Source organism: Salmo trutta, chromosome 24 (genome assembly GCF_901001165.1).
Source record: "Salmo trutta chromosome 24, fSalTru1.1, whole genome shotgun sequence".
Classification (NCBI taxonomy): Eukaryota; Metazoa; Chordata; class Actinopteri; order Salmoniformes; family Salmonidae; genus Salmo; species Salmo trutta.
The window spans coordinates 34,921,042-34,942,417 of NC_042980.1; the positions used below are offsets into that span (position 1 = coordinate 34,921,042).

Sequence of the window (21,376 nt, forward strand, 5' to 3'; positions counted from 1 at the left end):
CAGTTATGACTACTGATAGTTCATAGACCAGTATTGACTACTGGATAGTTTATAGACCAGTAATTGACTACTGGATAGTTCATAGACCAGTACTGACTACTGGATAGTTTATAGACCAGTATTGGACTATTGGATAGTTTATAGACCAGTATTGACTACTGGATAGTTCATAGACCAGTATTGACTACTGGATAGTTTATAGACCAGTATTGACCTATTTGGATAGTTTATAGACCAGTATTGACTACTGGATAGTTCATAGACCAGTATTGACTACTGGATAGTTTATAGACCAGTATTGACTACTGGATAGTTTATAGACCAGTATTGACTACTGGATAGTTCATAGACCAGTATTGACTACTGGATAGTTCAATAGACCAGTACTGACTACTGGATAGTTTATAGACCAGTATTGACTACTGGATAGTTTACAGACCAGTATTGACTACTGGATAGTTTATAGACCATATTGACTTACTGGATAGTTTTATAGACCAGTATTGACTACTGGATAGTTCATAGACCAGTACTGACTACTGGATAGTTTATAGACCAGTATTAGCTGGATAGTTTACAGACCAGTATTGACTACCGGATAGTTTATAGACCAGTATTAGCTGACTACTGGATAGTTTATAGACCAGTATTGACTACTGGATAGTTCATAGACCAGTACTGACTACTGGATAGTTCATAGACCAGTATTGACTACTGGATAGTTCATAGACCAGTATTGGCTACTGGATAGTTTATAGACCAGTATTGACTACTGGATAGTTCATAGACCAGTATTGACTACTGGATAGTTCATAGACCAGTATTGGCTACTGGATAGTTCATAGACCAGTATTGACTACTGGATATTTCATAGACCAGTATTGGCTACCGGATAGTTCATAGACCAGTATTGACTACTGGATAGTTCATAGACCACTATTGACTACTGGATAGTTCATAGACCAGTACTGACTACTGGATAGTTTATAGACCAGTATTGACTATTGGATAGTTTATAGACCAGTATGACTACTGGACAGTTTATAGGCCAGTATTGACTACTGGATAGTTTATAGACCAGTTACTGACTACTGGATAGTTCATAGACCAGTACTGACTACTGGATAGTTTATAGACCAGTATTGACTACTGGATAGTTCATAGACCAGTATTGACTACTGGATAGTTTATAGACCAGTATTGACTACTGGATAGTTTATAGACCAGTATTGAATACTGGATAGTTTATAGACCAGTATTTACTACTGGATAGTTTATAGACCAGTACTGACTACTGGATAGTTCATAGACCAGTACTGACTACTGGATAGTTATAGACCAGTATTGACTACTGGATAGTTCATAGACCAGTATTGACTACTGGATAGTTCATAGACCAGTATTGACTACTGGATAGTTTATAGACCAGTATTGACTACTGGATAGTTCATAGACCAATATTGACTACTGGATAGTTCATAGACCAGTATTGGCTACTGGATAGTTCATAGACCAGTATTGACTACTGGATAGTTTATAGACCAGTATTGACTACTGGATAGTTCATAGACCAGTACTGACTACTGGATAGTTTATAGACCAGTATTAGCTGGATAGTTCGTAGACCAGTACTGACTACTGGATAGTTCATAGACCAGTATTAGCTGGATAGTTTATAGACCAGTATTGACTACTGGATAGTTCATAGACCAGTATTAGCTGGATAGTTTATAGACCAGTACTGACTACTGGATAGTTCATAGACCAGTACTGACTACTGGATAGTTTATAGACCAGTATTAGCTGGATAGTACATAGACCAGTACTGACTACTGGATAGTTCATAGACCAGTATTAGCTGGATAGTTCATTGACCAGTACTGACTACTGGATAGTTCATAGACCAGTACTGACTACTGGATAGTTTATAGACCAGTATTGACTACTGGATAGTTCATAGACCAGTATTGACTACTGGATAGTTTATAGACCAGTATTGACTACTGGATAGTTTATAGACCAGTACTGACTACTGGATAGTTCATAGACCAGTACTGACTACTGGATAGTTTATAGACCAGTATTGACTACTGGATAGTTCATAGACCAGTATTGACTACTGGATAGTTCATAGACCAGTATTGACTACTGGATAGTTTATAGACCAGTATTGACTACTGGATAGTTCATAGACCAATATTGACTACTGGATTGTTCATAGACCATTATTGGCTACTGGATAGTTCATAGACCAGTATTGACTACTGGATAGTTTATAGACCAGTATTGACTACTGGATAGTTCATAGACCAGTACTGACTACTGGATAGTTTATAGACCAGTATTAGCTGGATAGTTCATAGACCAGTACTGACTACTGGATAGTTCATAGACCAGTATTAGCTGGATAGTTTATAGACCAGTATTGACTACTGGATAGTTCATAGACCAGTATTAGCTGGATAGTTTATAGACCAGTACTGACTACTGGATAGTTCATAGACCAGTACTGACTACTGGATTATTTATAGACCAGTATTAGCTGGATAGTTCGTAGACCAGTACTGACTACTGGATAGTTCATAGACCAGTATTAGCTGGATAGTTCATAGACCAGTACTGACTACTGGATAGTTCATAGACCAGTACTGACTACTGGATATTTTATAGACCAGTATTGATTACTGGATAGTTCATAGACCAGTACTGACTACTGGATAGTTCATAGACCAGTATTGACTACTGGATAGTTCATAGACCACTATTGACTACTGGATAGTTCATAGACCAGTACTGACTACTGGATAGTTTATAGACCAGTATTGACTATTGGATAGTTTATAGACCAGTATTGACTACTGGATAGTTTATAGGCCAGTATTGACTACTGGATAGTTTATAGACCAGTACTGACTACTGGATAGTTCATAGACCAGTACTGACTACTGGATAGTTTATAGACCAGTATTGACTACTGGATAGTTCATAGACCAGTATTGACTACTGGATAGTTTATAGACCAGTATTGACTACTGGATAGTTTATAGACCAGTATTGAATACTGGATAGTTTATAGACCAGTATTGACTACTGGATAGTTTATAGACCAGTACTGACTACTGGATAGTTCATAGACCAGTACTGACTACTGGATAGTTTATAGACCAGTATTGACTACTGGATAGTTCATAGACCAGTATTGACTACTGGATAGTTCATAGACCAATATTGACTACTGGATAGTTCATAGACCAGTATTGGCTACTGGATAGTTCATAGACCAGTATTGACTACTGGATAGTTTATAGACCAGTATTGACTACTGGATAGTTCATAGACCAGTACTGACTACTGGATAGTTTATAGACCAGTATTAGCTGGATAGTTCATAGACCAGTACTGACTACTGGATAGTTCATAGACCAGTATTAGCTGGATAGTTTATAGACCAGTATTGACTACTGGATAGTTCATAGACCAGTATTAGCTGGATAGTTTATAGACCAGTACTGACTACTGGATAGTTCATAGACCAGTACTGACTACTGGATAGTTTATAGACCAGTATTAGCTGGATAGTACATAGACCAGTACTGACTACTGGATAGTTCATAGACCAGTATTAGCTGGATAGTTCATTGACCAGTACTGACTACTGGATAGTTCATAGACCAGTACTGACTACTGGATAGTTTATAGACCAGTATTGACTACTGGATAGTTCATAGACCAGTATTGACTACTGGATAGTTTATAGACCAGTATTGACTACTGGATAGTTCATAGACCACTATTGACTACTGGATAGTTCATAGACCAGTACTGACTACTGGATAGTTTATAGACCAGTATTGACTATTGGATAGTTTATAGACCAGTATTGACTACTGGACAGTTTATAGGCCAGTATTGACTACTGGATAGTTTATAGACCAGTACTGACTACTGGATAGTTCATAGACCAGTACTGACTACTGGATAGTTTATAGACCAGTATTGACTACTGGATAGTTCATAGACCAGTATTGACTACTGGATAGTTTATAGACCAGTATTGACTACTGGATAGTTTATAGACCAGTATTGAATACTGGATAGTTTATAGACCAGTATTGACTACTGGATAGTTTATAGACCAGTACTGACTACTGGATAGTTCATAGACCAGTACTGACTATTGGATAGTTTATAGACCAGTATTGACTACTGGATAGTTCATAGACCAGTATTGACTACTGGATAGTTCATAGACCAGTATTGACTACTGGATAGTTTATAGACCAGTATTGACTACTGGATAGTTCATAGACCAATATTGACTACTGGATAGTTCATAGACCAGTATTGGATACTGGATAGTTCATAGACCAGTATTGACTACTGGATAGTTTATAGACCAGTATTGACTACTGGATAGTTCATAGACCAGTACTGACTACTGGATAGTTTATAGACCAGTATTAGCTGGATAGTTCATAGACCAGTACTGACTACTGGATAGTTCATAGACCAGTATTAGCTGGATAGTTTATAGACCAGTATTGACTACTGGATAGTTCATAGACCAGTATTAGCTGGATAGTTTATAGACCAGTACTGACTACTGGATAGTTCATAGACCAGTACTGACTACTGGATTATTTATAGACCAGTATTAGCTGGATAGTTCATAGACCAGTACTGACTACTGGATAGTTCATAGACCAGTATTAGCTGGATAGTTCATAGACCAGTACTGACTACTGGATAGTTCATAGACCAGTACTGACTACTGGATAGTTTATAGACCAGTATTGACTACTGGATAGTTCATAGACCAGTATTGACTACTGGATAGTTCATAGACCAGTATTGACTACTGGATAGTTTATAGACCAGTATTGACTACTGGATAGTTCATAGACCAGTACTGACTACTGGATAGTTTATAGACCAGTATTAGCTGGATAGTTCATAGACCAGTACTGACTACTGGATAGTTCATAGACCAGTATTAGCTGGATAGTTTATAGACCAGTATTGACTACTGGATAGTTCATAGACCAGTATTAGCTGGATAGTTTATAGACCAGTACTGACTACTGGATAGTTCATAGACCAGTACTGACTACTGGATTATTTATAGACCAGTATTAGCTGGATAGTTCATAGACCAGTACTGACTACTGGATAGTTCATAGACCAGTATTAGCTGGATAGTTCATAGACCAGTACTGACTACTGGATAGTTCATAGACCAGTACTGACTACTGGATATTTTATAGACCAGTATTGATTACTGGATAGTTCATAGACCAGTACTGACTACTGGATAGTTCATAGACCAGTATTGACTACTGGATAGTTCATAGACCACTATTGACTACTGGATAGTTCATAGACCAGTACTGACTACTGGATAGTTTATAGACCAGTATTGACTATTGGATAGTTTATAGACCAGTATTGACTACTGGACAGTTTATAGGCCAGTATTGACTACTGGATAGTTTATAGACCAGTACTGACTACTGGATAGTTCATAGACCAGTACTGACTACTGGATAGTTTATAGACCAGTATTGACTACTGGATAGTTCATAGACCAGTATTGACTACTGGATAGTTTATAGACCAGTATTGACTACTGGATAGTTTATAGACCAGTATTGAATACTGGATAGTTTATAGACCAGTATTGACTACTGGATAGTTTATAGACCAGTACTGACTACTGGATAGTTCATAGACCAGTACTGACTACTGGATAGTTTATAGACCAGTATTGACTACTGGATAGTTCATAGACCAGTATTGACTACTGGATAGTTCATAGACCAATATTGACTACTGGATAGTTCATAGACCAGTATTGGCTACTGGATAGTTCATAGACCAGTATTGACTACTGGATAGTTTATAGACCAGTATTGACTACTGGATAGTTCATAGACCAGTACTGACTACTGGATAGTTTATAGACCAGTATTAGCTGGATAGTTCATAGACCAGTACTGACTACTGGATAGTTCATAGACCAGTATTAGCTGGATAGTTTATAGACCAGTATTGACTACTGGATAGTTCATAGACCAGTATTAGCTGGATAGTTTATAGACCAGTACTGACTACTGGATAGTTCATAGACCAGTACTGACTACTGGATAGTTTATAGACCAGTATTAGCTGGATAGTACATAGACCAGTACTGACTACTGGATAGTTCATAGACCAGTATTAGCTGGATAGTTCATTGACCAGTACTGACTACTGGATAGTTCATAGACCAGTACTGACTACTGGATAGTTTATAGACCAGTATTGACTACTGGATAGTTCATAGACCAGTATTGACTACTGGATAGTTTATAGACCAGTATTGACTACTGGATAGTTCATAGACCACTATTGACTACTGGATAGTTCATAGACCAGTACTGACTACTGGATAGTTTATAGACCAGTATTGACTATTGGATAGTTTATAGACCAGTATTGACTACTGGACAGTTTATAGGCCAGTATTGACTACTGGATAGTTTATAGACCAGTACTGACTACTGGATAGTTCATAGACCAGTACTGACTACTGGATAGTTTATAGACCAGTATTGACTACTGGATAGTTCATAGACCAGTATTGACTACTGGATAGTTTATAGACCAGTATTGAATACTGGATAGTTTATAGACCAGTATTGACTACTGGATAGTTTATAGACCAGTACTGACTACTGGATAGTTCATAGACCAGTACTGACTATTGGATAGTTTATAGACCAGTATTGACTACTGGATAGTTCATAGACCAGTATTGACTACTGGATAGTTCATAGACCAGTATTGACTACTGGATAGTTTATAGACCAGTATTGACTACTGGATAGTTCATAGACCAATATTGACTACTGGATAGTTCATAGACCAGTATTGGCTACTGGATAGTTCATAGACCAGTATTGACTACTGGATAGTTTATAGACCAGTATTGACTACTGGATAGTTCATAGACCAGTACTGACTACTGGATAGTTTATAGACCAGTATTAGCTGGATAGTTCATAGACCAGTACTGACTACTGGATAGTTCATAGACCAGTATTAGCTGGATAGTTTATAGACCAGTATTGACTACTGGATAGTTCATAGACTAGTATTAGCTGGATAGTTTATAGACCAGTACTGACTACTGGATAGTTCATAGACCAGTACTGACTACTGGATTATTTATAGACCAGTATTAGCTGGATAGTTCATAGACCAGTACTGACTACTGGATAGTTCATAGACCAGTATTAGCTGGATAGTTCATAGACCAGTACTGACTACTGGATAGTTCATAGACCAGTACTGACTACTGGATAGTTTATAGACCAGTATTGACTACTGGATAGTTCATAGACCAGTATTGACTACTGGATAGTTTATAGACCAGTATTGACTTCTGGATAGTTTATAGACCAGTATTGACTACTGGATATTTTATAGACCAGTATTGACTACTGGATAGTTTATAGACCAGTATTGACTACTGGATAGTTTATAGACCAGTATTGACTACTGGATAGTTTATAGACCAGTATTAGCTGGATAGTTCATAGACCAGTATTGACTACTGGATAGTTCATAGACCAGTATTAGCTGGATAGTTTATAGACCAGAATTAGCTGGATAGTTTATAGACCAGCATTGACTACTGGATAGTTCATAGACCAGTATTGACTACTGGATAGTTCATAGACGAGTACTGACTACTGGATAGTTCATAGACCAGTATTAGCTGGATAGTTTATAGACCAGTATTAGCTGGAAAGTTTATAGACCAGTATTAGCTGGATAGTTCATAGACCAGTATTGACTACTGGATAGTTCATAGACCAGTATTGACTACTGGATAGTTTATAGACCAGTACTGACTACTGGATAGTTGATAGACCAGTATTGACTACTGGATAGTTCATAGACCAGTACTGACTACTGGATAGTTTATAGACCAGTATTGACTATTGGATAGTTTATAGACCAGTATTGACTACTGGATAGTTCATAGACCAGTATGGACTACTGGATAGTTTATAGACCAGTATTGACTACTGGATAGTTTATAGACCAGTATTGACTACTGGATAATTTATAGACCAGTATTGACTACTGGATAGTTCATAGACCAGTACTGACTACTGGATAGTTTATAGACCAGTATTGACTATTGGATAGTTTATAGACCAGTATTGACTATTGGATAGTTTATAGACCAGTATTGAGTATTGGATAGTTCATAGACCAGTATTGGCTACTGGATAGTTCATAGACCAGTATTGACTACTGGATAGTTCATAGACCAGTATTGACTACTGGATAGTTCATAGACCAGTATTGACTACTGGATAGTTTATAGACCAGTATTAGCTCAATAGTTTATAGACCAGTATTGACTACTGGATAGTTCATAGACCAGTATTGACTACTGGATAGTTTATAGACCAGTATTGACTACTGGATAGTTCATAGACCAGTACTGACTACTGGATAGTTTATAGACCAGTATTGACTATTGGATAGTTTATAGACCAGTATTGACTACTGGATAGTTCATAGACCAGTATTGACTACTGGATAGTTTATAGACCAGTATTGACTACTGGATAGTTCATAGACCAGTATTGACTACTGGATAGTTCATAGACCAGTATTGACTACTGGATAGTTTATAGACCAGTATTGACTACTGGATAGTTTATAGACCAGTATTGGCTACTGGATAGTTCATAGACCAGTACTGACTACTGGATAGTTTATAGACCAGTATTAGCTGGATAGTTTATAGACCAGTATTGACTACTGGATAGTTTATAGACCAGTATTAGCTGGATAGTTCATAGACCAGTACTGACTACTGGATATTTCATAGACCAGTATTGACTACTGGATAGTTCATAGACCAGTATTGGCTACTGGATAGTTTATAGACCAGTATTGACTACTGGATAGTTCATAGACCAGTATTGACTACTGGATAGTTCATAGACCAGTATTGGCTACTGGATAGTTCATAGACCAGTATTGACTACTGGATAGTTCATAGACCAGTATTGGCTACTGGATAGTTCATAGACCAGTATTGACTACTGGATAGTTCATAGACCAGTATTGGCTACTGGATAGTTCATAGACCAGTATTGACTACTGGAAAGTTCATAGACCAGTATTGACTACTGGATAGTTCATAGACCAGTACTGACTACTGGATAGTTTATAGACCAGTATCGACTACTGGCTCTTCTATTCCTTTACCTTGTCTCTCTATGAGACCCATGGGAAAATAAAATGTCTCTCTCTCTCTCTCTCTCTCTCTCTCTCTCTCTCTCTCTCTCCTCTCTCTCTCTCTCTCTCTCTCTCTCTCTCTCTCTCTCTCTCTCTCTCTCTCTCTCTCTCTCTCTCTCTCTCTCTCTCTCTCTCTGTCTCTCTCTCTCTCTCTCTCTCTCTCTCTCTCTCTGAAGATAAACAGGTATTTTTGGGCCTATTTATCAGACTGCAGCTCAGCGCACGTCAATGAATGGATTCATCAATGCCTTTTAGATGACTGATTTGATGGTGTTTATCACATGGATGAAGATTGATTGTACGATAGGGATGGGATGATGGGGATGGGGGGGGTATGAGGGAAAGGGAAGCGGTCGTGTTAAAATCTTGCTGACACGTTCCAATATGTAATGACATTACTGGGGCTTTATGGTTGGGGTGCTGACAAAGAGAATGAATTCATATTTAGAATGGTTATTTTCCTTCTTTGTTCCTCTATTACCCACAGGCCAGGTTTCTTCCCTATAGTGTGTTTTAATGTAAAGTTTCTCTTCCTTTTTGTTACCTCTCCAGCCCACTATCCATACCTCATCCCTCACACACACACACACACACACACACTAGTGTGTTTATAGGCAGGAATGTTCGTTTTTCCTCCCTCAAGGATCGATGTGAAAGTGTTTGGTAAATAGATCGGGGGATGCCAAATGTCTGCTCTAATAAGACAATGATAAGAAAATCACCCATGCAATGAGTTGTGTGTGTGTATGCAAGCCTTTGTTTCTGAGTGTATACATACTGTAAGTGCATTTGAGTACATGGTGACAGAGACTTCCTCTGCCGTGCTAAGTCTCCTCAGCACTCCACACTTGATTACAGTCCCTACCCACTTCACTGGAGGCTGGGTCTGGCACTGCATACAAACAAGACGCTGACACATACAATAATGAACCTGCTCAGCGTTGTCATCAACAGGCACTTTCAGAGAGCAGGTGACAGCCTCATCGCACCGTCTCTGAAACACTTTATATTACAAGTATGTTTATAGGTTAAATAAAATGGTTATGGAATTAGGCTAGGTTAACTAATTAAAAACAACAAAACATGTAGCCTACAGTTAGGTTGCATTTATCTCTTGATTCCACCACTGCTGTCTATTAGTAACTGTATGGAGGTCAGTAATGTGATGTTCAGTTGTTTATGGGTCACTACTGTTGCAAGTTGCTGTTTGCTTCCGCCACAGCAACGTTAGCTCATCCAATCATGCAGTAAACTCAGCGATCCCTGTAACCATAGAACTGGTATTTCACTGACACACGTAACAGGCTAATACTTCACTATCCTGCGTAAACAACTCTCCCTCTAAGCCCATGGACGGTAGCCTATTACTGTGGATAATTAGGCTTATTTTTCTCCTTCGCTAGCTCTCACGTCTCCCTGACCTTTCCCTGATTCTTATCTGACCTTTGATGCCAGTTGTGATAGTGACGTGGTGGGGATGTATGTATAAAGTTTGAGTGGAGTGTGTGGATTCGTGCCTTGTGCACTGGCTGTGGTTTTAACTCTCCCTGTGTATCTTTCTTTCTCTCAATCTCTTTCTCTCTCCCTCTATCTCTCCCTCTGTCTCTCCCTTCGTCTCTCGCTCCGTCTCTCCCTCCATTTCTCTCTCCGTCTCCCTCTCCTTCTCTCTCTCTCTCCCTCTCTCTCTCCTCTCTCTCCCTCTGTCTCTATATCTCTATATCTCTTTATATCTCTTTATATCTTTCTCTCTCTCACACACACACACACACACACACACACACACACACACACACACACACACACACACACACACACACACACACACACACACACACAAACACACTGTATCTACTGTATCTCTTGCTATCATGCAACACAATCAGTGTTGGCATCCCCATATCCTCTTTACTGAGGATAAAACACTGGCATTTACCTCTTCCACTAGTACAGAGATCGAGTTGATGAGAGGAGAGTTTACTGTAGCAATGCAATATAGCACAGAGCTATGACGCATAGTCTAACAGACCAGTGTTAACTGTCAAACCAATGGTTAACCATGATTGAGAGAGTGTCTGAATAGATCTGTCGTTCTCACCTCATTGTGATGTGTGTGTGTGTGTGTGTGTGTGTGTGTGTGTGTGTGTGTGTGTGTGTGTGTGTGTGTGTGTGTGTGTGTGTGTGTGTGTGTGTGTGTGTGTATGTGTGTGTGTGTGTATAAAGTATTGATAGATGATCTCTCACAAACTGCATCAGGCAAGCCATCCTTTACACATCATCCTCATGCAGAGAGGAACCCATCCTTTACAAATCATCATGCATATTGGAACCCATCCTTTATACATCATCACCATGCATATAGGAACCCATCCTTTATACATCATCATCATGCAGAGAGGAACCCATCCTTTACACATCATGATCATGCAGAGAGGAACCCATCCTTTACACATCATCATCATGCATATAGGAACCCATCCTTTACACATCATGATCATGCAGAGAGGAACCCATCCTTTACACATCATCATGCAGAGAGGACCCATCCTTTACACATCATCATCATGCATATAGGAACCCATCCTTTACACATCATCATCATGCATATAGGAACCCATCCTTTACACATCATCATCATCATGCATATAGGAACCCATCCTTGACACATCATCATCATCATGCATATAGGAACCCATCCTTTACACATCATCATGCAGAGAGGAACCCATCCTTTACACATCATCATCATCATGCATATAGGAACCCATCCTTTACACATCATCATCATCATGCATATAGGAACCCATCCTTTACACATCATAATGCAGAGAGGAACCCATCCTTTACACATCATCATCATCATGCATATAGGAACCCATCCTTTACAAATCATCATGCAGAGAGGAACCCATCCTTTACACATCATCATCATGCATATAGGAACCCATCCTTTACAAATCATCATGCATATTGGAACCCATCCTTTATACATCATCACCATGCATATAGGAACCCATCTTTTACACATCATCATCATGCATATAGGAACCCATCCTTTACACATAATATTGCATATAGGAACCCATCCTTTACAAATCATCATGTATATTGGAACCCATCCTTTATACATCATCATCATGCATATTGGAACCCATCCTTTACACATCATCATCATGCATATAGGAACCCATCCTTTACAAATCATCATCATGCATATAGGAACCCATCCTTTACACATCATCATCATGCATATAGGAACCCATCCTTTACACATCATCATGCAGAGAGGAACCCATCCTTTACACATCATCATCATGCATATAGGAACCCATCCTTTACACATCATCATGCAGAGAGGAACCCATCCTTTACACATCATCATGCAGAGAGGAACCCATCCTTTACAAATCATCATGCAGAGAGGAACCCATCCTTTACAAATCATCATGCAGAGAGGAACCCATCCTTTACACATCATCATCATGCATATAGGAACCCATCCTTTACACATCATCATGCAGAGAGGAACCCATCCTTTACACATCATCATCATCATGCATATAGGAACCCATCCTTTACAAATCATCATGCAGAGAGGAACCCATCCTTTACACATCATCATCATGCATATAGGAACCCATCCTTTACACATCATCCTCATGCATATAGGAACCCATCCTTTACACATCATCCTCATGCATATAGGAACCCATCCTTTACACATCATCATCATGTATATAGGAACCCATCCTTTACAAATCATCATGCATATTGGAACCCATCCTTTATACATCATCACCATGCATATAGGAACCCATCCATTACACATCATCATTATGCATATAGGAACCCATCCTTTACACATCATCATGCATATAGGAACCCATCCTTTACAAATCATCATGTATATTGGAACCCATCCTTTATACATCATCATCGTGCATATTGGAACCCATCCTTTACACATCATCATCATGCATATAGGAACCCATCCTTTACAAATCATCATCATGCATATAGGAACCCATCCTTTACACATCATCATCATGCATATAGGAACCCATCCTTTACACATCATCATGCAGAGAGGAACCCATCCTTTACACATCATCATGCAGAGAGGAAACCATCCTTTACACATCATCATGCAGAGAGGAACCCATCCTTTACACATCATCATGCAGAGAGGAACCCATCCTTTACACATCATCCAGAGAGGACCCCATCCTTTACACATCATCCAAAGTGGGAACTATTCTGTACACCTCATCATCATGCAGAGAGGAACCCATTCTTTACACATCATCCAGAGAGGACCCCATCCTTTACACAATATCCAAAGAGGGAACCATTCTGTACACATCATCATCATGCAGAGAGGAACCCATTCTTTACACATCATCATCATCCAGAAAGGAACCCACCCTTTACACATCATGCAGAGAGGAACCCATCCTTTACACTTCATCATGCAGAGAGGAACCCATCCTTTACACCTCATCATCATGCAGAGAGGAACCCATCCTTTACACCTCATCATTAGGCAGAGAGGAACCCATCCTTTACACATCATCATTATGCAGAGAGGAACCCATCCTTTACACATCATCATGCATATAGGAAGCCATCCTTTACACCTTATCATGCAGAGAGGAACCCATCCTTTACACATCATCATCATGCAGAGAGGAACCCATCCTTTATACATCGTGTGTGTGTGTGTGTGTGTGTGTGTGTGTGTGTGTGTGTGTGTGTGTGTGTGTGTGTGTGTGTGTGTGTGTGTGTGTGTATAAAGTATTGATAGATGATCTCTCACACACTGCATCAGGCAAGCCATCCTTTACACATCATCCTCATGCAGAGAGGTACCCATCCTTTACAAATCATCATGCATATTGGAACCCATCCTTTATACATCATCACCATGCATATAGGAACCCATCCTTTATACATCATCATCATGCAGAGAGGAACCCATCCTTTACACATCATGATCATGCAGAGAGGAACCCATCCTTTACACATCATCGTCATGCAGAGAGGAACCCATCCTTTACACATCATCATGCAGAGTGGAGCCTATCCTTTACACATCATCATCATGCATATAGGAACCCATCCTTTACACATCATGATCATGCAGAGAGGAACCCATCCTTTACACATCATCATGCCGAGAGGAACCCATCCTTTACACATCATCATCATGCATATAGGAACCCATCCTTTACACATCATCATCATGCATATAGGAACCCATCCTTTACATATCATCATCATCATGCATATAGGAACCCATCTTTTACACATCATCATCATCATGCATATAGGAACCCATCCTTTACACATCATCATGCAGAGAGGAACCCATCCTTTACACATCATCATCATCATGCATATAGGAACCCATCCTTTACACATCATCATCATCATGCATATAGGAACCCATCCTTTACACATCATCATCATGCATATAGGAACCCATCCTTTCCACATCATCATGCAGAGAGGAACCCATCCTTTACACATCATCATCATGCATATAGGAACCCATCCTTTACACATCATCATGCAGAGAGGAACCCATCCTTTACACATCATCATGCAGAGAGGAACCCATCCTTTACAAATCGTCATGCAGAGAGGAACCCATCCTTTACACATCATCATCATCATGCATATAGGAACCCATCCTTTACACATCATCATGCAGAGAGGAACCCATCCTTTACACATCATCATCATCATGCATATAGGAACCCATCCTTTACAAATCATCATGCAGAGAGGAACCCATCCTTTACACATCATCATCATGCATATAGGAACCCATCCTTTACACATCATCCTCATGCATATAGGAACCCATCCTTTACACATCATCATGCATATAGGAACCCATCCTTTACAAATCACCATGTATATTGGAACCCATCCTTTATACATCATCATCGTGCATATTGGAACCCATCCTTTACACATCATCATCATGCATATAGGAACCCATCCTTTACACATCATCATGCAGAGAGGAACCCATCCTTTACACATCATCATGCAGAGAGGAACCCATCCTTTACACATCATCATGCAGAGAGGAACCCATCCTTTACACATCATCAGAGGAACATTGCCATCTCACCACAAATCAAGAATCACGTAGGTAGGAGGAAAGAGAGATAGGAGGTAAGAGAGGGATTGGAATAAATAGAGGGATGGGATTAAAAGGCTTAAAGAGAGGGAGAGAGAGAGAGAGACTACTGTTTGCTGATGATCTGGTGCTTCTGTACTTGTGGTGACAGAGATATAAAGGGCAGAAGAGGAAGATAAAGAGATCTATGGCAGAAAAGATCATGGGTGAGGCTGTGTGAGAGGGGAGATGATGACAGCTTCATATCAGACAACTGTTTTTGTAGATATGGATATGGTGTCAGCTTCATATCAGACAACTATTTTTGTAGATATGGATATGGTATTAGTTACATATCAGACAACTGTTTTTGTAGATATGGATATGGTATTAGTTACATATCAGACAACTGTTTTTGTAGATATGGATATGGTATTAGTTTCATATCAGACAACTGTTTTTGTAGATATGGATATGGTATTAGTTTCATATCAGACAACTGTTTTTGTAGATATGGATATGGTATTAGTTTCATATCAGACAACTGTTTTTGTAGATATGGATATGGTGTCAGCTACATATCAGACAACTGTTTTTGTAGAAATGGATATGGTATTAGTTACATATCAGACAACTGTTTTTGTAGATATGGATATGGTATTTCTGTGAAAAAATAAAGGTGTGTGTCTGTCTGTCCGTCTCTCCCTGCAGACAAGCATCGTTAGCCAGCTGCTGAAGCACAGAGCAGATCCAACTCTCCTAAACTGCAACCAAGACAAGCCCTCAGGTATAATACAGTGACACACACGCACACACACACACATACTCTAGGCAGGTTGTAATGAAGCAAATAGATGGCAAAACAAACAGAAACAGAAAAATGGATCGGTGACGGCGACCGCCGAGCACCGCCCGAACAGGGAGAGGAACCATCCTCAGTGGAAGTTGTTACAACTCAGAAAAAAAATTGTAGACCTCCACAAGTCTGGTTCATCCTTGGGAGCAATTTCCAAACGCCTGAAGGTACCACGTTCATCTGTACAAATAATAGTGCGCAAGTATAAACACCATGGGACCACGCAGCCGTCATACCGCTCAGGAAGGAGACGCGTTCTGTCTCCTAGAGATGAACATACTTTGGTATGAAAAGTGCAAATCAATCCCAGAACAATAGCAAAGGACCTTGTGAAGATGCTGGAGGAAACAGGTACAAAAGTATTTACATTCACAGTAAAATGAGTCCTACATCGACATAACCTGAAAGGCAGCTCAGTAAGGAAGCAGCCACTGCTCCAAAACCGCCATAAAAAAGCCAGACTATGGTTTGCAACTGCACATGGGGACAAAGATCATACTTTTTGGAGAAATGTCCTCTGGTCTGATGAAACAAAAATAGAACTGTTGTGCCATAATGACCACCATAATGCTTGGAGGAAAAAGGAGGAGGCTTGCAAGCCGAAGAACACCATCCCAACTGTGAAGCACAGGGGTGGCAGCATCATGTTGTATGGATGCTTTGCTGCATGAGGGACAGGTGCAATTCACAAAATAGATAGCATCATGAGGTAGGACAATTTTGTGCATGTATTGAAGTAACATCTCAAGACATCAGTCAGGAAGTTAAAGCTTGTTCGCAAATGGGTCTTCCAAATGGACAATGACCCCAAGCATACTTCCAAAGTTGTGGCAAAATAGCTTAAGGACAACAAAGTCAAGGTATTGGAGTGACCATCACAAAGCCCTGACCTCAATCCTATAGAAAATTTGTGGTCAGAACTGAAAAAGTGTGTGCGAGCAGGGAGGCCTACAAACCTGACTCAGTTACACCAGCTCTGTCAGGAGGAATGGGCCAAAATTAACCCAACTTATTGTGGGAAGCTTGTGGAAGGCTACTCGAAATGTCTGACCCAAGTGAAACAATTTAAAGGCAACGCTACCAAATACTAATTGAGTGTATGTAAACCTCTGACCCACTGGGAATGTGATGAAAGAAATAAAAGCTGAAATAAATCATTCTCTCTACTATTATTCTGACATTTCACATTCTTAAAATAAAGTGGTGATCCTAACTGACCTAAAACAGGGAATTCATACTAGGATTAAATGTCAAGAATTGTGAAAAACTGAATTTAAATGTATTTGGCTAAGGTGTACGTGAACTTCCGACTTTAACTGTATCTCCTAGATTTAGAACAGACACTTCAAAACCTTGTTCTTATGTCTTCTTTTTTGACTGTCCTTTTTGCCATGTATGAATGTGTTATTCAGTGCGTTTTTATGGGCTTTAGTTGTAATGGCCAAAATCAATATTTTGTTTTGCTTATTTTTATTAAACTTTTTTTACACCTACAGGGGTCCAAAAATTCTAAATCAGATGTGATAAATAATCCATAGTATGACCATCTTCAAACAATTCCATATGCCGTGTGTGTGTGTGTGTGTGTGTGTGTGTGTGTGTGTGTGTGTGTGTGTGTGTGTGTGTGTGTGTGTGTGTGTGTGTGTGTCTCCATTAACCAAACATACAATTAACACTCCACACTCTGCCAGATCGTTCATTTGGACACACAAACACATACACACAGAGACAGACACACACACACACACACACACACACACACAAACACATACACACAGAGACAGACAGACACACACACAAACACATACACACAGAGACAGACACACACACAAACACATGCACACAGAGACACACACACACACACACACACACACACACACACACACACACACACACACACACACACACACACACTGAGAGAATAGATCATCGGAGCTGATTTGACTAATTCCATAGTGGGTATGAAGCTAGAAAACCGTTACTCAAGTACCTTATCTTTCATTTATTTATAGAAGCACACTAAAATGATTCCTTCTCATTTCATGTGCATGTGTGTGTGTATGCATGATTGTGTGTGTGTATGTGTGTGTGTGTGTGTGTGTGTGTGTGTGTGTATGCATGATTGTGTGTGTGTTTGTATGCATGATCGTGTGTGTGCGTACAGTTTGTGTGTGCCCGCGTGTTCGTGTGTGTGCATGCATGCATGTCTGCGTATGCGTGTGTGTGAGGAGTTGAGAGACAGCTCCTTCTCGCTGTTTGCGACAACACGCAGGATCTATGGGGTTCTGTTTCATCTGTCTGCAGCGATGTATCTGTTGTCAGAGACTCTCCTGCTGTTAGGGATGTTATTCCTAACCTGTCTATTCCCCTGGGCTCCCTGCCTCAACAGCACAGGCATGAAATCCCCAGGGGAAAATAGACTTTGTTTCCTTTGGCTGGACAGCATACAGAATTGCAAGAGTTGCTAGTTAATAACCAAATGCAATGCCACAAATGCTACAGCAATGATGAAGTTCAATGTCTTTGAAACCCCCAGAGAATAACAAGTAGAACTTTGTTATTGTAGTGTATAATGTAGAGACTGTCTAAAGCGTTGAATGTCAGTGTACCCCAGATGTGGATGCAGAGGGAAAGGAGGAGAGAGACTCGTGCTCTTCATGTCAACCTCTCCATCATAGTGTGAGATAGGCCTATTGCAGCCTCCTCCCTGCACTCCTTATCCAATCAGAAACTATCTCTAGCAGTAATCAATAGTCCATTCTAACATGTAGGTTTAACTCAAGGATAGATGTGACACCACAGGGAGACATAATCCCGTCATTTTCGCTTAGACTCCCCCCCGATGTGTGTGTGCTTGCAAGAGAGACAGAGAGAGAGAGAGAAGTGTTGTCACTCTCTATGAAATAAAAAGGATAAAGCTGTATCCCTCCCCTGTGCCCTGTTAGACCTCATTACAGATGGAGGGGATCTTAACTCCCCCTATCTCTGAAGCTCAGATGGATCGATCCTCAGTGGGGTTCACACTCTGTCACAGCACTGGCACATTCATATGGATGGGTTTGGATGAGGCCCTTGGTGAATTAGCCTAGAATGATTTAGATCTCAAAGCGTCCCTTTGAATAGCATTGTCTATTTAACTTGTCATTAATGTTCAGAGTATTGATCTGGAGAACATTTTATGAGTTTCATTAGTTGGCTGGTGTTCAACATAAATATCTATGCAACATTCTACATCTTTGCAGCTAGATAGAGGCTAATTTCAAGCGCTCTAGCATTGAAAGTACTGAAAGTCCCCATCAGTGACTACAACGTCTCCTGACCACTATACTGCAATAAGGTCAGTGTCAGGGCTGGCTCAAGGAAGCAGGAGAGGTGATGTCAAGCACAGGAGACAGAAAATCTGTGAACACACTTTTAATGGGTATCCACTCAGAACGAAAACTAGGCAGGGCAGGGCGCATAAAACAAATGCTCAAAAAACCCAGCCCAACACAATGCAGGGACGCGGCCCACAGTAACCCCTGCGAAAATCACAGGCAGAGGGAAACACTTGTTCCTCAAACAACATACGTCCTGACATAGAACAATCACGCACAAAAAAACAATCCTACCTAGCTAGACTAAATACCCCCCCCCCACTAACAACTAATACAAAACAGGTGCATGCCTAACCTAGACCTAACCAACCGAAAGTGAAACAGAGGATCGGTGGCAGCTAGTAGGCCGGCGACGACGACCGCCGCCCGGGCGAGGAGGGGCGCCACCTTCCGTCGGTGTCGTGACAGTCAGAGGGCGTGTGGTATATTGGCCATATACCACAAATGCCTGAGGTGCCTTATTGCTATTATAAACTGGTTACCAACATAAGTAGAAGAGTAAACAAGTATTTTTGCATCATACTGTCTGATGTACACACGGCTAAAATGCTGTTTCAGCCAATCAGCAACCAGGATTCAAACTACCCAATTTATAATGGTTAGTAATACATTTTGTAACAGTCTGACAGACAGTCTTTCTCATTGTTAACCCTTAGTGGTTAGTCTCTTAACCCACTGTGCTCCCTGTCCTGGTTCCAGGCATAGCAGCATCCGACCCCATCATGAACATGCTGCTGAGAGCAGAGGAATGCTGGGTAGAGAGACTGAAGGACCCCTCTGTCCCACTGGCCCCTACAGACAAACGCTACGATGGAGGCGAACACGACCACACCATCCCCGTCAAGAACCTGTGAGTTTGATGATCAATTCATCAAATGATCAAATTACCTCACTTATCTATATTACGCATACATTATAGTATTATTATTTTCTTCTACCTTTTACCCCTTTTTCTCCCGAATTTCATGGTATCCAATTGGTAGTTACAGTCTTGTCTCATCGCTGCAACTCCCATACGGACTCGGGAGAGGCGAAGGTCGAGAGCCGTGCGTCCTCCGAAACACAACCCAACCAAGCCGCACTGCTTCTTGACACAATGCCCACCTAACCCGGAAGCCAGCCGCACCAATGTGTCGGAGGAAACGCCGTACACCTGGTGACCGTGACAGTGTGCATGCGCCCGGCCCGCCACAGGAGTCGCTAGAGCGCCATGGGACAAGGACATCCCTACCTGCCAAACCCTCCCCTAACCCGGACGACGCTGGGCCAATTGTGCACCGCCCCATGGTCTCCCAGTCGCGGCCGTATGCGACAGAGCTTGGACTCGAACCAGGATCTCTAGTGGCACAGCTAGCAACTGCAATGCAGTGCCTAAGGCCATACATTATAGTTTAAGATGTTTCGGTATCAGTATTCAAAAGCAAATTATTCGCTTAGTAATAATTTTACCTCCCGCCCAACCCTGTAGGACCCCTCTGTCCATGCCCCTTTCTAAGAGGGACAGTCTGTTGGAGAAGTGTGCCATGTTCAGGGAGTTGGGAGGGGGGCTGAGCAGATATCCTTCACAGGACAACGGTCTAGATGGACCCACAGGACCCAGCAAACTGGAACAGGCAAGTACACTCAACATCTATACTACAACGAAGTGTACACTCAATATGTTCACTGCTGCTATACACTTCACATCTCTACTGCAGAAAAGTTTACACTTAC

General features: G+C 40.6%; 1 protein-coding gene across 1 annotated transcript in view; it reads left to right on the forward strand.

Moving 5' to 3' along the window:
* Nucleotides 1-21,376, forward strand: part of LOC115160538 (unconventional myosin-XVI-like) — a 143,276-nt gene that overhangs the window by 69,987 nt on the left and 51,913 nt on the right. The window contains exons 8-10 of the mRNA XM_029710704.1: nucleotides 16,142-16,217; nucleotides 20,363-20,513; nucleotides 21,132-21,276. Of these exons, the coding sequence (XP_029566564.1) occupies nucleotides 16,142-16,217; nucleotides 20,363-20,513; nucleotides 21,132-21,276 (372 nt within the window). The remainder of the gene's footprint in view (nucleotides 1-16,141; nucleotides 16,218-20,362; nucleotides 20,514-21,131; nucleotides 21,277-21,376) is intronic.